The sequence below is a fragment of the Vicugna pacos genome, chromosome 13 (genome assembly GCF_048564905.1).
Source record: "Vicugna pacos chromosome 13, VicPac4, whole genome shotgun sequence".
Lineage (NCBI taxonomy): Eukaryota > Metazoa > Chordata > Mammalia > Artiodactyla > Camelidae > Vicugna > Vicugna pacos.
Genome location: NC_132999.1, coordinates 23,556,232 through 23,572,210, shown reverse-complemented (window position 1 = coordinate 23,572,210; position 15,979 = coordinate 23,556,232). Strand labels below are relative to the sequence as shown.

General features: G+C 41.3%; 1 protein-coding gene and 1 long non-coding RNA gene across 5 annotated transcripts in view; both read left to right on the top strand.

Moving 5' to 3' along the window:
- Window positions 1–1,581, top strand: part of FGGY (FGGY carbohydrate kinase domain containing) — a 389,879-nt gene extending 388,298 nt beyond the window's left edge. For all 4 annotated transcript variants that reach the window (XM_072974343.1, XM_072974345.1, XM_072974346.1 and 1 more), the window contains one exon: window positions 1,358–1,581. In XM_072974343.1, coding sequence (XP_072830444.1) covers window positions 1,358–1,439 — 82 coding nt within the window. In that variant the 3' untranslated portion in view covers window positions 1,440–1,581. The remainder of the gene's footprint in view (window positions 1–1,357) is intronic.
- Window positions 1,582–4,364: 2,783 nt separating this feature from the next.
- The window catches only part of LOC116283105 (uncharacterized), a 34,377-nt gene continuing 22,762 nt past the window's right edge, over window positions 4,365–15,979 (top strand). Inside the window, exon 1 of the long non-coding RNA XR_012079056.1 lies at window positions 4,365–4,472. This is a non-coding gene — a long non-coding RNA (uncharacterized lncRNA). The remainder of the gene's footprint in view (window positions 4,473–15,979) is intronic.

Sequence of the window (15,979 nt, the reverse complement as noted above, 5' to 3'; positions counted from 1 at the left end):
ATTCTGATTAATAAACTTGGAGGCTCATAGAGCAGGTTTTAGGAGAACCCACATACAGTGAGAGTGATGATAATATTGAAATATTATTTTGTAAGCAGTAACCATAGCTAGCACTGATACCACTTGCTATGACATCACTATTCTAAGTGCTTCTTAAATATTACCTCATTAAATTCACACAACAGCTCTCTTGAGGAAGATATTATAATTATTCCCATTTACAGGCAGGGAAATTGAGAAACAAAGAGATTAAGTAAAATATCCATGGTCACACAGCTAGTAATAGGGCCAAGCTGAGACTCAAACCCAGGCTTTGGAGCTCACCCCTTAACTCTGTGTTTGGCTGCATCGCAGCTCTTAAGTTATCAGAATGCTTAAGGTGGGAATACTGGGGACTGGTGGGGGCTCCTGTTAATCTCATTAGCTCTGCGTGTTACAGGTAGATCTGCCCCTGTGTGAATCCAGGGTAACTCACACTCACTTTCCCCTAGTTGACAACCTTGCACCGAAGCTCCCTCATGAAGACTTCCTTTCAGGGCACCCCAGAATCTACCAAGACGTGCTAAACAGGCTCCATCCACCCCTTACCCCAGGTCAGCACCTCCCAACCAAGAGGAGTAAGGACAGAGTTGAAGTCTGCAAGTGCCACCAGTCTTAGCTACGACTGCTCCAGCTGCCCTGCCATGTGACTCACCACCAGCACCAGTTCTAACAGGTCTCCCCTGAAGTATCAGCCGGAGAGGACAGGGAGAGCAAGGTCCTCCGTGAGATGCCTGGAAGGCAGGGCACAGCTATAGGAGAGGCATCAGTCACGTTTTCCTGGGGTTTTACTCCCAGATAAAGCAGTCTACAGAGGAAATGTTGGTGTGGAATCTGCAAAGGCTGGTTAAAATGTTCACTCTCCTCTCTGGTCAGGCCGTGACTTTAAACCAGTCACTAAACCAGGATGGGGGCGGGAGGCCGGGTAGTCATATATGAAATACTTAATGAAGCTGGGAATGTGAAAGGTCCTGTGTTATACCTGGGCCTTTCAGAACATTATAGTGGAGGCTCTGAAGTCAGAGAGACCTGGGTTTGAATTCCAGCTCTGCCGATTTTTAGTGATGCTACTTTAGTTCAGCCTCTTTGAGCAAATGTGAACCCTCCCTCTAAAATGGAGGCGTGGGTTAACCCACGGAGGCTAAAGATACTGGGTGTGAAAGATGCTGATTCATGGCTCAGGATGCTATAGGCCTTCAAAAAATGGGAAGCGCCTGCAAATCCATCACAGATACACTCTTGGTCTCCTAAATGTAGGGAAAAAGCCGCATAACAGTTCTGCTTGAGATCATTCAACATATTTATTTTTCTCACACAGATACTATGACAAGAAATATCAAGTATTCCTGAAGCTAGTTGAACACCAGAAGGAGTATGCAGCCATCATGAAAGGGGACTGAACAGAGCTTGCAGATGCTGGCGCCAGGGCTTACGTCACTGCATCCAGGACTTCGGTCATTTCACCTTATATTCAAGACCCTTAGGTATCATTTCATCATTTCTGTATTGTCTTTTAATAAAGAAAACAGAGACATGTGCAAACGAACTAGAGTCTTCCATTTCAAAACACCATCATTTACTTGGTAGTTTCCACAGGCACCGTCGTGCTGACAGAAGTTTCACAGAGTCATAGCGTCTCCTGTGGGACTAGACCTTGGGGATCACTCAATGCAGGTGAAACTGTCCTTGGTAGTTGATTCAGTGCCAGCCTTTGAAAGACTCACATCGCTTCAGGTAGGGCATCTAGTGTTTATTCTCTAGGTGGCTCAAAGCTTGTTATTAACTTTTTATTTGTAAATTATTTCAAATGTACAGTAAAGTTGCAAGAATAGAAATCAGGGAATACCCATGTACCTAACTGTTACCTTTAAACATTTATTCCATCTGCTTTCTCATTTATATGTTCTCCCTAAATATGTATTCATATGTGTACATAGACATTATGTATTTATATATGCACACAAATTTTTATGAATCATTTAAGAGTAAATTTCAGTAGACTTAATTTTCATAATAGTACTTTTATTTAATCTGTCATTCATATTCCAATTTTTGTCAATAATTCAGTGATGTCTTTTATGGCAGTTTTCCCTCCAGTACAGGATCCAGTCTAGACTCAGATACTGCATTTAACTGCAGAATCATCGTCATTTTGTAAACATCATATTAAAAGTAGGTACAGGCAAGGGAGGAGAGTATATAGCTCAGTGATAGAGCACATGCTTAGCATGCATGAGGTCCTGGGTTCAATCCCCAGTACCAACATTAAAAGTAAATAAATAAATCAAACCTAATTACCTACCCCCCAAAAGACAAAACAAATAAACAAACAAATTTAAATTATAAAAAGGGTGGGAGAAGATATAGCTCAGTGGTAGAGTGCATCCCTCCCTCCCCTCCCACCCTCCAAAAATAAAGACAGGTACAGGCAGGAATCATCAGTGGATCCAGGAGGAAACTTTGACGAATAAAAGGTCTTAAAATGTCTCCTTTCAGATTGTTTATTAGTTACAAGAAGAGAAAGAATGTTAACTAGACAGGGAGAAACTAGGCCAGCATCTTGACTGGGTGATCAGAATTAACTTCAGATGGGTAAATAGACGTCAGGGGCCTCCAGATGTGATGCCCTGAAAGGGACACAGCATCATTCTGGCTGGGAATGCACAGCCTGAATCTAATCATAAGGAAACATCAGACAAAACCCAATCTGGGTAGCATTCTGTTTTTTTAATGGACTATGCTCTTTAAAAATATCTGTTGTAAAGACAAAAAAAAAGCATATGGAAAGAAATATGTTGGCTAAAAGCTTTTGATGTAGACAAGTATTTGAAAATACAACTACAGTTACTTTAGTTGACACCCTAACATACACATAAAAACACCTACACACAGGTACACACACACACCATTTCAGACCCTAGAGTAGCTGCTAGTGTTGATTCTAGAGCTGTCAAAGTTCAGATGAATTTGGATAGAGAATATGTGGAACTTTAGCAACACAAGTCAGCAGGCAGAAATGAAACAGCCAATACAACTCAGTCAACAAACGTCTTCCGGAGTACTTATTCTGTACCAGATGTTGTGCTATGCACTGGAGTACGGGGATAAAGAAAATGTGGTCCCTGTCCTCAGGGAGCTCCCATCTAATGAGAGACAGAGACAAGTAAGTTGATCACAGTACACTGTAAGAGATGCCGCATTAAAAGAAGGCACCTGCTTCCTTAGTGCACATCAAACAGTCAGGAAAGGAGGAGGTGGTGGAGGGTTGACAGACTGGATGGAAAGCAATATGGTGTAATGGCTGTGAGCCCTGGCTTGGGATTCAAGGCCTGGCTTCACCTCTGTCTTGCTGTGTGACCTGGAGAAAGGCCCTCAATCTTCCTCAGCTTCAGTTTCCTCATTTTTTGAATGAAGATATTAATAGTACCTACTTTACCAGATCATAATGAGGATTCAGTGAAATAATATGTGAAACACTTAACTCAATTGTTTGGACCATGCCTGTCTTTTTGCAGGACCTGGCACTTAACAGATGTACAGAAAAATGGCAATAAGAATTACGAGTAGGATGGGATGACCACATCCGGTTGCAAAGGCCAGCTCTATAATAGCATTCTGTAGCATCCAAAGGATGTAGAGATCTTGGGCACGGTCCAGGGTATGAAGGTGGGGTGTGGGTATCTAATCCTGCAGGCCCTCACAGCAGAAAGAAGTCAAGTTCATTTACCCAGACCCCAACCATAGCTTTGGGCTGGGGATGAGAAGGACTGGGGAGTCAGATTCCACACCTTAGAGGAGAAGTCAGGTACAGCAGGATCTTGGTAAGATGTCAGGACCACAGTCAGACTTAAGCTGCTAACGCCAATCAGCACTGATCCAGAAACAGGAGAAGGCCTGGGCCCACTGAGGCCAAGCTGTGGTGAGTTCAGGGAAGCTGTGCATGGCTAGGAACACAGAGGTAAGGGAATGAATAATTACCGACACTTCTCCAAGTGCTTCCCATATGTTCTCTGCAATCCTTACTTACAAGTGCCAAGAGGTGGGCGGCATTAACCTCACATTCCAATTGAGAAAGCTGAGGCTCAGAAAAGATAAACAGCTCTCTCAGAGCCCCTCAGGTGTTAGTAGAGACAGGATTCAAATCCAGGTCTGTCTGGGTTCAAAGCTTTGGGTGTTGCTCTCTTGTGATAGCTGCAGAGGAATCCAGCCCCACCACCCACTCTTCAGTGAACGAGCTCACGCTGGGAGTGAACAGCCCGGGGTGCTGATCATTCTCTCAGGCAACTCAGAGCCAAACCAAACCTGACCTAGGGTCCCCACCGCTTTATAAAGGTAAACACACCAAGGAGACAAGGAACATGGGAACCCTAGAAATCGTCTGGCATCTTAACAGTGAGGAGCACGGCTAGAAGGACAGAAGAAACTTGGGCAAGGTACGTAACCTCTAGGCCTCAGTCTCCCCCTCTGTCAATGGGATAATCATGCTACCTGCCTCCTAGTGTTGGTCATAAGGGTCCAGTGAAAAGAAACTTTTATATAAAGGCCCGAACACAGTGCCTTGCAGATAATAAGCACTCTCCAAGTATTATCTCCACAGTGTTCTCTGGTGCCACCTGGCCAGATGGTTAATCCCTAAGAAAATAATTCTGGTTTCTACTATAAAGCCAGTGTTTTAGGAAAATGTAAATGTCTATGTGGACTGCTTTAACTGCGTGTAGCTCAGTACTAAAAATTTTAATGACTCCAATAGTCACCTTCTTGCACTGGGAAAGGCTGCTTAATTTAATGCGCACATGTGAAGGAGAAGTATATTTAGCTTTTATGAATAAGAATTACAGTGTGGCCAGAGTGGTTTGGGGGATTTTTGTTTGGTTTGGTTGCCTACTGAAAGCTTTTTCTTTCAAGTTGAAGCCAGCCTTGCTGAGCAAATCGTTTCACCAAGGAACACATTACAGGTTTTTCGTTTTGACCAAAAATATTTCCCATATGTGAAGAACAGAAATGTGGCTTTTCAAAGAGCCTCAGAGAACAAAAGCTGGGAAGGGGAAGTGGGGGAGGGGAGAAAAGACAAGGACGGCAGAATGTGTGACGTGTCGCAGAGCTGCCATAAACCACGAGACCCAATGCCAGGGTTTGCTGGAGTCCGAATGTGGCATCTCGAAGGGATGCCCTCTCTCGGGGAGACCTGAACTGCGCTGTTGGTCTTTGTACTCGGAGCACAGTCTGCGTTGTTGCCAGTTGCATTGGGCAGCAGAGGGATAGAGTATGAGTTCCAAGGGGAGTAGTACAAATACTGTAGAACATCCCTGGAAACTCCCAGCTTTGAGGAGGCGCCAGATCAGCAGGTGAGGGTAACAAGCCGGAGCATTAAGGTCTTAAGGTTAATGTGATCCTTTATTTCTCCCCAGCCTGAGGATAATCAGGTTATTCAGGTTTTCTTATCTGTTCCCCTACCGCTGGCCTGGTTGCTCCTGTGGAAACCAAGACTCTCAGGGCCTGTGTTCTCTGCACCTAAGTAGTTCCTGGCACATAAGAGTGCTCAATATATATGAATAAATACACAAATGCAAGACATATTTCTGCACAAAGAAGACAAGGGGACCTAATATCTCAAACCTACCTCACTTTCAGGTCAGACAGTCTATGATCTGTGTTGATACACCTTAATTTAAGAAATGTCAGGAAGTTTAAAATGGGATATGGTCATTAAGGGTTATGAAAATCATGCCTTACACAGAACGACTTGCTTTTAGTTTTTTCATTACCCACATGCACACACACACACACATACATATGCATGCATAACCACACACCTCACTTTGGGTTGGAGCTCAAGCTCAGAAACTTTTTGCAGATATTTTTTCCAGTGCTGTTACAGACCATTGCCTGTATGGTCTCTTACGGGAAGCCAATTGCATTGTCGTCCAGAAATACCCATTGTTCACCAGGGCTGTGGTACACATGCTTTCAGAATTCAAGGGCATAGTTACACATAATTACCATCAAAGGATTTGAAATGAAGGACGTTGTCACTAAACAAGAAACTAATGACTCAGCAGAGCTGTGTAATGTAAATTACACTTCAGGTGGGCCTTCTGATGAATTACAGAAGAATCTTTGTGCTGTCTTGTGTCTCCATAAATGCACTTAACTGTTATTGACACTAATAGGAGGAAGTCTTGACTATAAAAACCTGTTTTTTTCTTTTCTAGTTCCTATAAAGAGAACTTAAAAAGCAGTACGTTTTTTGAAAGGATGTTCCTCCCAGTACTTCTGAATATTTGACAATTCTATAAAATTTGTACAAACAAAAAATAACTTAGAAACAAAGACTACTGCTAATAAATTCAGGCTTTCCAATTTATTATTAGCTCACCCATTAATCTTATAGTCAGTTTCCATTCTGCACATAAAATCATTTAAAATTACATATTAGAATAAATGCTTCTAAAGACCTAATTTTTATTTGCTTATGTCATGCCTTAAGTCTTGATTAGAAATATTTCCTTATTAGAACTGAGGGTGAGCCTGGCGTCCTGCTGTACAATTTTAATACATTAGAAATGGAAAATCTTTTCTTTATTAACGTCTGGCATTTAGGTAAAGTCAGTAATGATGCCTTCCATTTGAATCTTTCTTTACAGGATCCATGTAATTACTCATACACAGTCCCGGCTGCTCCTCACCATAGATTGGTGAGGACAGGCCTGACCAAGGGAGGGGCCCAATTTTACATATACGAAAAATCGGGGCTCCAGGAGTTTAAGTAACTGGCCCAAGACTGTGGCTGGAACACGGAGGCAGGATCACCCTGTTGCTTCCTCCCGAGTAAATTCAATTAGCTTATTTGTGCAACAGAGGATGATTCATTAGTTAGCTAATTACTCCCTCCTCCGTGGTTCCCCTCTTTAGCAGATGTGTAAATATCTAGGAAGCCTCTTCCGAAGCTCATTGGTTGATCAAAGTACTGCGTTATTTCTATTGGAGCAGAGTCGTGAAGTGAAAAAGCCTTGGGCCATGGAGTCCCTGAGTCCTGCCTTCAGATCACAGCTTCTCTGCTTACAAACTGGCACGGTGCGTGAACTCATGCGAGCTAGTTAACCTATGAGTCTGTTCCTTATCTATAAAGTGAAAGAAAAGAAAACTGCCTGACGGCTAATGTGAGAAACAGATGATGTTTTGATGTGCCTGGCCCAGTGCCTGATAGACAATAGAAGTGCAACAAATACCAGTTTTTCTCCAAGGCCAATCTATTTTTACATTACACAGTTTACAGAAGCATTGCTTCCAGTCAAGCTGGATAATTTTATATCTGTTTTTTTTTAATTTTAGTTTTTTATTGAAGTGTAGTCAGTTTATAACATTGTATTAATTTCTGGTGTATAGCATGGTGATTCAGTTATGTGTGTGTGTGTGTGTGTGTGTGTGTGTATTCCTTTTCATATTCGTTTTCATTATGGGATATTACAAGGTATTGGATATAGTTCCCTGTGCTGTACAGTAGGACCTAGTGGTTTATCTTATATCCACTTTCTATAGGTTAAACTTCTATGTTCCATCAATAACAACCATTACTGGACTCTTACTGTGTCAGGAGTGCTGGAAGAGTTCCTGTCAATGCATAAAGGGGCCAGCAGCAGGTTGCAGGGAGAGGGGACATACACAGAAAGAGATTTAACAGCCCCATAAATCTCATACAAGGTTCCCGCTGAGCACCACAGTTGGCAGGTGCTGCAGGAGGTCCAGGTAGGCCAGAAACGTAGAGCTGCCGGGAAAGGCTCATCTGGAAGTGATGAAGCGTCCAGCCCAGCCTTTCTCAGCTCTGCTAAGCTCGTGTACTGAAGATCTTTCACCTGAAGATTCAGCTCAACTCCGTCCCCAAGATAAGCCAGGCCGAGGCAGGCAGTGTGTGCCCAGCTCAGACCAGCTCCAGCTCTTCCCCAGCCAGTGAGTCTGGAATTTGTCTTTCTACCATGAGGCCCTAGGCACCAGGAACCTCACGAAAATCACAGGCTTCTCCCCTAAAATACACACGCAGTTGCCCAGTCTAGCATGACCCCTTGAAATCGCACCATTCTGTTATGCTAGGCACAAAGACAGAGATGTTGAGGCCTCTCATGTGGTCCTCTGCATTATTCCCAAGCTTTTTGTCAAGTCTATGCCTCACATTACATTTCCTTCCACGTGTAATCCTTCTGAGCTCAGTATTGTTTACTTATTCTCTTATTTCTTGCCTCACTAATCCCTTCAAATTCAACTATGTCTTCCTGGGTAGAACCTTGACTCTCTTTCATCCTTAAGTTGGTTAAATTCCCCTTCCTGATACCCATAAATCATCTCTCCCATCCTACCTGGCTGCAGAAAGCCCTATCTCAAATTAAACCGTATAGAAGCCTCATTGCCTGCACTCAGCAAACAAAAACTGGAGGTAAGTCTGGCCTTCCAGTTTCCCTCCTAAGGCCGAATCCCTGCTTGGAGTTTAGGCTGTTTGGATGGAACTTTGGTACATAATCTAGCGCTCACCAGCTCTCTCCCCCAGGGCCAAATCTGGCTCCCTGTAATTCTCCAGCCACCAACCCAGGCCTTGCTTTTGCACAGACAGACCTCCCAGAGACAATCGAAGGAACTCAAGCATACTCTGGCTAGAAACATCTATTGCGATGCCAGCTACACTGATGTGAGCCACAGCCAGGGAAGATGTTCTCTGCGTGCTTCCCCTTCCTGGCCTCCTTATGGTTGAGTGGAATCTGCTAACCAGTTCTGTTTAATGAGCTGTGAGAAATGATGGGTGTTATTTCTGGACCAAGTCTTTGGCTGTCAAGTGAGAATCCCCAGAGCTTTCTTTTCTCCTGCTAACATCTAGCAATGTTCCAGATGAGGATTCTCCCTCCCCCTGGGTTCTGGAGTGAAGATGACTCGGAACAGAGCCCCCAGCCAACCCACAATGAACAGGTAGCTTGAGTGAGACATAAGCCTTGATGTTGGAAAACACTGAGGTTGAAACACTCAGCATAATCTTTTCTATCTTTACTGATGGACCTCACAGCTGATACACATCATCATATTCTTAGTGCCACCCTGGCACATTAGAGGCTGCGTTTTCCATGATTAGAGCAGTAGGCTCAGTCCTGTTAAATTAACCCCCTTGTCCCAACCCTGAATAACCCTGCATGCTTCCTTTCCCCACAAGTATTTGTTGAGCACTCAGTTTCACAGGAAATCAACAGGACACCCTCTTATTCTACTCCAGGTTTTCCCGAGAGAATGTATCAGCTGGGGTGGTGTTAAGCTGTAAGTGAAAATAGCCCATTTGTCTTACGTAAGTGGCTTATGTAAGAGTTTTATTTGCTTATTAAGAAATAGGCAGTCATTATGTTGATTTGTGGATTCAACAATTCCATCAAAGACCCAAGCCCTTTTTATCCTTCTGTTTCCCCAGCCTCACCCTTCTGGCTTTTAACCTCAGGTTTGTTACTTCCTGATTGCAAAATCCTCTCACTTTTAGAGGCAATTTATTTTTCACATAATAGCATCCGAAACTTAATAGGAGCTTCTTTCAATGCTAGTATTTTTTTTAATTAAAATATAGTCAGTTAACAATGTGTCAATCTCTGGTGTACAGCATAATGTCCCAGTCATACATGTACAAACATATTCATTTTCATATTCTTTTTCATTAAAGGTTACTAAAAGACATTGAATATAGTTCCTTGTGCTATAGAGAAAAAACCTTTTCCCTATTTTTATATATAGTAGTTCATATTTGCAAATCTCCAACTCCTAGATTTCTCCCTTCCCACTCCCTTCCCCCCCAGTAACCATAAGATTATTTACTATGTCTGCGAGTCTGTTTCTGTTTTGCAGATGAGTTCATTTTTTTGTCTTTTTTTCTTTTTTATATTACACATATGAGTGATATCATATGGTATTTTTCTTTCTTTCTGGTTTACTTCACTTAGAATGATGACCTCCAAGTCCATCTGTGTTGCTGCAAATGGCATTTTTATGGCTGAGTAGTATTCCATTATATAAATATACCACAACTTCTTTATTCAATCTTCTGTTGATGGACATTTAGGTAGTTTCCATGTCTTGGCTATTGTTTATGGTGGTGCTGTGAACATTGGGGTGCATGTATCTTTTCAAATTAGAGTTCCCTCCAGATATATGCCAGGAGTGGAATTGCTGGATCATGTGGTAAGTCTATTTTTAGTTTTTTTGGAATCTCCATACCTTTTTCCATAATGGCTGCACCAAACTACATTCCCACCAACAGTGTAGGAGAGTTCTCTTTTCTCCATACTCTCTCCAGAATTTATCGTTTGTGGACTTTTGAATGATGGCCATTCTGACTGGTGTGAAGTGATACCTCATTGTAGTTTTGATTTGCCTTTCTCTGATAATTAACAATACTGAGCATTTTTTCATGTGCCTATTGGCCATTTGTATGTCTTCATTGGAGAATTGCTTGTTTAGGTCTGTTTTTAATCAAGGAAGAACCTACGAGCAGATTTCCCCTTAGGTCTTATTCTACATCACAGGCCTGCCACTAGGAATTGTTAATACTGGCTTAGAGAAAGAGTTGAAGACGCACTGGGGCTGGGCATATTGGTGTTCCAATGAAATCACTGTTCTGTTAGAAAGGGAAAGGAAGGAAGTGCTGTCATATAGGCAGCCCACAGATTTCACCAGAATAATAGGTTTTCCTTGAGAAAATGAGACAGGACCAAGTTTGGTAAACATTGAGTTAAACAGGGTTTGGTATTATAGAATATCTTAGAATAGTCTTAATATGCTACGTGCATTGTGAATCTCTTAGAGAGAGAGAAGTTGTGAGGCATCTCTCAAACTTACTGCATTTTTACAGCAAGGCTATTACTGCACTCATGGAACCACCACAGTAATTTAGACTCTAATTGACCAAGAGTTTGTAATGTTTTGACCTGAGGTATATGAATGTTTCTTTCATGTTATCTGTGAATGAGAGATTTATTCAGCAAATAATGGCTCCTAAATGAAATTTGGTTCTTTTACCTAATTATAAAAACAAAATGCTATTAACTACTTTATCAATTTACTATCACGTTACTATCAATTTACTATTACTGTATCAATTCACTCTCAATTTACCATTCACTCTTTTACTATATCCAATATTGTCTTCCATATGAATATTATTAGTGATCAATGTCTAAAGTAGTCATTAAAAATAGGCTCAAAGATCTTTATTTAGAGATATTTTCTAAATATTTTGATGAAACTAAATTGTCCTTTCAGTTAAATTGTAGCTCTAGAAGCACCAGAGATCAGACCATTGGGATAGCTAGGGTCAAATACCAGCTGCAAATACAACCTGCATTTCTTGCTTATCTTTTAAATTTTAATATTTCCATTAATTTGAACATTTAAGCCTTCCTCTTCTCTGTTACCTATTTCAGGTAGGAAACTCTCTAGTCACACACAGCAGACTGAGGACAGCTCCCTCTTATCTCCCCTCCCATGTACACCTTAACCCTACACCAGCCAGACAACCTTAACGTAGTGTTAGATCTTCTAAGGGTAGAAAGTTCTTTCCTTGACACCAAGAAAATACCAGTGGAAAATATGTCTAACATTCGCTATTTTGTCCTAATGTTAAATTTCAAGAGTTGCAGTGAAGTTGAGCTGATTTAAATTCCAATACTGTCTAGAAATTTTAGTATCATCCTTTTGATGATAGGCTTCTAAGATTTTTGTTTTATTATATGTTAATGATTTTAGAAGAAGTTTTGGCATATCCTAAAAGATAAAAAACTTGTTTACAATTATAAAGGACTTGAAGAAACCATACAGTGGAGTTATGTTAATAGCAAACACGTGGGTTTTTTTTTTGGCAAATGCGCATTTTCCTTTTTGGCATCTATGTAGAAATTTTTAAAGTGTAATCTCTGAAACATATGGCTTAGCCATTCTACACAGGTGTTATATAGTGCAGGAGAACGTATTGTGCTTCTATATATTCAAGCATATGCTTCCAACCTACTCTTCTTAAAACAAACACTTCACAGACTTCCTGCTATTTATATCAAGAACATATATTTGGCCTTGATATCACCTGCTCTTTTTAATACAGGGTCTTGCCAGGAAACTTCTGGGAGCTTATAAAACCTACAGGAAATAAATACAATGTTGACTTTGTTATAAAGGTGATTGAGTTGGTAAGGAAGTGGTTAAAAAAAACCACCTTATGACTGTAAATGTAGAATGAGATAACAATGTGTTAGAGTTTTAAATTTTTCCTTATTATTTTACTCTCCTCACAACCTTTTTTGCGTTTGTAACAAAACTTAATTCAGCATTCTAAAAAGTATTGTTTCTCATACTATACTTTAATCACAACCTTTGTTTTCAAGAATATGATAGTCCATGTAACAATAAAAATAAGTAAAAATGATAATATCTTAACATTGGATAAGTGCTCTCAAAGGCTATTGTGTGATATTAAAATAACACTAGAGCCAACTGGAAGGGTTTCCACTGGCCAAAACAGGGTAATTGTTGTATCAAAAAAAGAAATGACTACAATGGATTAATAGATATTTATCAATATATAAAGATCCATGAGTGGCCCCTAAATGCAAACATGGTGGAATTTATACTTATCCACTAGATAGCTCTACAACAGTACTGCTCATCAAATCATATACATGCAAATAGAGTCAGTCAAATCCTGCCACCCTGGACCTGAATATAGGGTGATAGGAAATTGAAATTGCCTCTTTTAGGGAAATGGAGGTCCATGTTCCTCACAAAAGAGGAAGAAGAATAATAGGTAGTCTTCTCAACTATGGTGAGCACAAAGGATTCTAAGAGTGACATCTGTATTAGAGTTCTCCAGCAAAACAGAACCAATTGTGTGTGCGTGTGTGTGTACATACATATATATACTATGTACACACACATACATATATATATACTATACACACATACACACATGCACGCACACACACACACACACACACATACATAAAGAGAGGGAGAGATTTATTATGAGGAACTATCTCACACACAAAACTATGGAGACTAAGAAATCCCAGTCTGCCATCTGTACGCTGAAGACCCAGGAAATCCAGCGGCACAGTCAAGTTCAAAGGCCAAAAGACCAGAAAGAGCCAATGGTGCAAAACCCAGTCCAAGGGCAGAAGAAAATGTCCCAGCTTAAGCAGTTAGGCAGAGAGATTGAATTCTCCCCCAACCTTTTGGTTCTTTTCAGGCCCTCAAAATATTGAGGGATGGTGGTACTCACCCACATTAGGGAGGGCAATCTGGTTTACCTAGTCTACAGAGTCAGATGCTAATCTCGTCCAGAAACACCTTCACAGACACACACACAAATAATGTTTAACCAAGTATCTGGGTACCCCATGGCTCTGTCAAGTTGGCACATAAAATTAACCATCTCACCATCCAGCTTCGGAACCTTGGTTCCTCTAATCTTGTGATTCTCATGCCCAAATGCATATTAGGCACACCTGGTGATCTTGGGTTCCACCTCAAGATTTTGACTGAATTGTTCTGGGATATGGCCTGGCATTGGTATATTTGAAAATCTCTCCTGAGTAATTGTAAACTGCAGCTGATGTTAAGAACCACTGCAATCTAACTACAGCTATAACTTCATACTATATCTGGAATGGGCTCTGTGGAACAGGAACGAGAGAGAGTACCCTTTAGGAAGTAGGGTTTAAAAACCCCATCGCTGACAATAACGAACCACTCAATACTAGACCTGCCAAATCAGATAAGATTACTTATTTAATCCTTTAAAAAACATTATCAGGGACATACTATTATCCTCATTTTTATGAGAGTAAAATAATAAATGATAAATGAACTGAAGCACAGAGAAGTTAAATACATTACCAATAGTCACAAAGCCAACACATAATGAAACTAAGACTCAAACTAGGTCTGCATGTATACAAACCACATTTTTCATAATATTACGCTTCGGATATATTTTCTTCCCGTATTCTTAGCTAAAAGTAGGCTGCTGTCTAGGCTGAGCAGATAACATCTCAGTATCTCTCAGCCTGCGGTGACAGACATTTTCATTATTCTTCATCAAATCACCACCCTGGGGAAGTGAACTCTGCCAGGCTCACCTTTACAGGTGAGATAAAGAAGGCCTATATGAGTGTGATTTCCACATGAGTGCACGTAAGACTACTGGTTGTTTACAATCACTACCTAGTCATGTTTTAAAATTAAGTATAGATTTTTAAGTGCCGTGATCAATATTTGAGAGCCATAAATTACCTCTTTTAGTAGACAATCTGTAAGCTATATGTGTCTTCACAATTAAATAGTATTACTGTTATTATCTTCCTTTAGGGAAATATGTGGATTTCCCATCCATTTCCACTTCATCCACTCTCAGAGCCTAGGTTCTAACTACATCTAACAGCGTCCTAGGTAACTTCTTGTCTCTCTCTCTCTCTCTCTCTTTCTTCTAATCTAGCCTGACTGTTGCTGCCAACCTCATCATCAACTCTCTCTTCCTGTCTTTCATTTGGTTTCCTATTTTTAAGGATAAACTGAAATGAAAGGAAGACCCTGGCGAGGTCCTGATCGGGGTATGGAAGGAGAATCCTTCATCACTGGAGTCGGGGTATGAGGAGCTGGGAGACAAATGCTAGAAACATGTCCTGGAAGGGACACCAAGGTCAGGGTAGGACAGCCAGCCAAGCCAGGCTGTTATTCCCAAGGGCCGGGTGAGGAATAAGTGTGAGAAATGGAGCCCAAATCAGGAAGCCAGAGAGCAAGGACTCATGTAAGAGGTGATCTAAATGAATTCTGGAAACAAAATGCTGATGATAGTAGCATCTTTCTGTATGAAGTCCCAGCATGAATAAGGCTGATTTATTTAAAGGGCCTGAAATGGTATGGCTACCTCTATTCTGGCTCCAATGGTCTTCCATACTTCTGAGCAGAAGGAGGGTCTTTACCCCATTTAACCCCCGATGGATCCATCACTACTGGATCTGGCTGTCGTGTTACTGGGATTCTGAAGCTCCCTCCTCCCATCAGTTGTTTCATATCTGTCTAGGACTGTCCAGAAGGCAGTGGTGCTTTGGTAATCCCAAACAGGCTCTCATCAGGCCTCCCTTCTTCTAAATTTCAGAATGCCTGAAGCCCAGGATGGTTCACAGCATGCTGACTATATAACAGATACTTAGGAACACAACCAGTGTCTCTGCCCAGGGTAGCACTGGAAAACCTTGCCCCACAGTTTCAGTTAGCCTAGAAAACAGGGAATTTCATCAGGACTTTTGTTTTTGTCAGAATCTAACCAGGCAATAGAAACCACCTGAGTGGTTTTGTGATAAGGATTTCAAAACCAGGAATAAGTTACACAGGTAATGGGGAAACTGAGAGACAAGTGGAGGACAGTGAGACAACCTGAGAATAATTAGAATAAGGAAGCCACTAAGACCCTGGGCTACAGGGACAGAGAAAGAAATGGTGTTGCTGGTCCCTGGGCAAAAGCTGAGACCATGGTAAGACTGTTCACGGAAGAGATGTAACTGCTGCTGGTGTCACTACCTAAGACAGCGACTCCAATTTCCCACCCTCCAGTGTCCTACCATTGCCTCCCATTGGCCATAGTCAAATCCTTCCAGATCAGCATCGCTCCTTGCTTCGCTCCCCCAACCCTGCACGGTTTATCCTTATACTTCTGACATCCTTCTGCCAACCCATCCACTATGCCTCATGGAGCCCCACTTCCATTCATATTGCTGTTCATCCTGAACCTCTTCTCCAAACACTCTTTCTTCCTGAATTTAATAGAATCATTACTCCCTTTTAACCAAAACCTTGCATCATTCATTCTCTCGTTCAACAATGATATATCCAATGGGAATTATATCAGTGATAACTACCCTTGCACTGTTGTCTG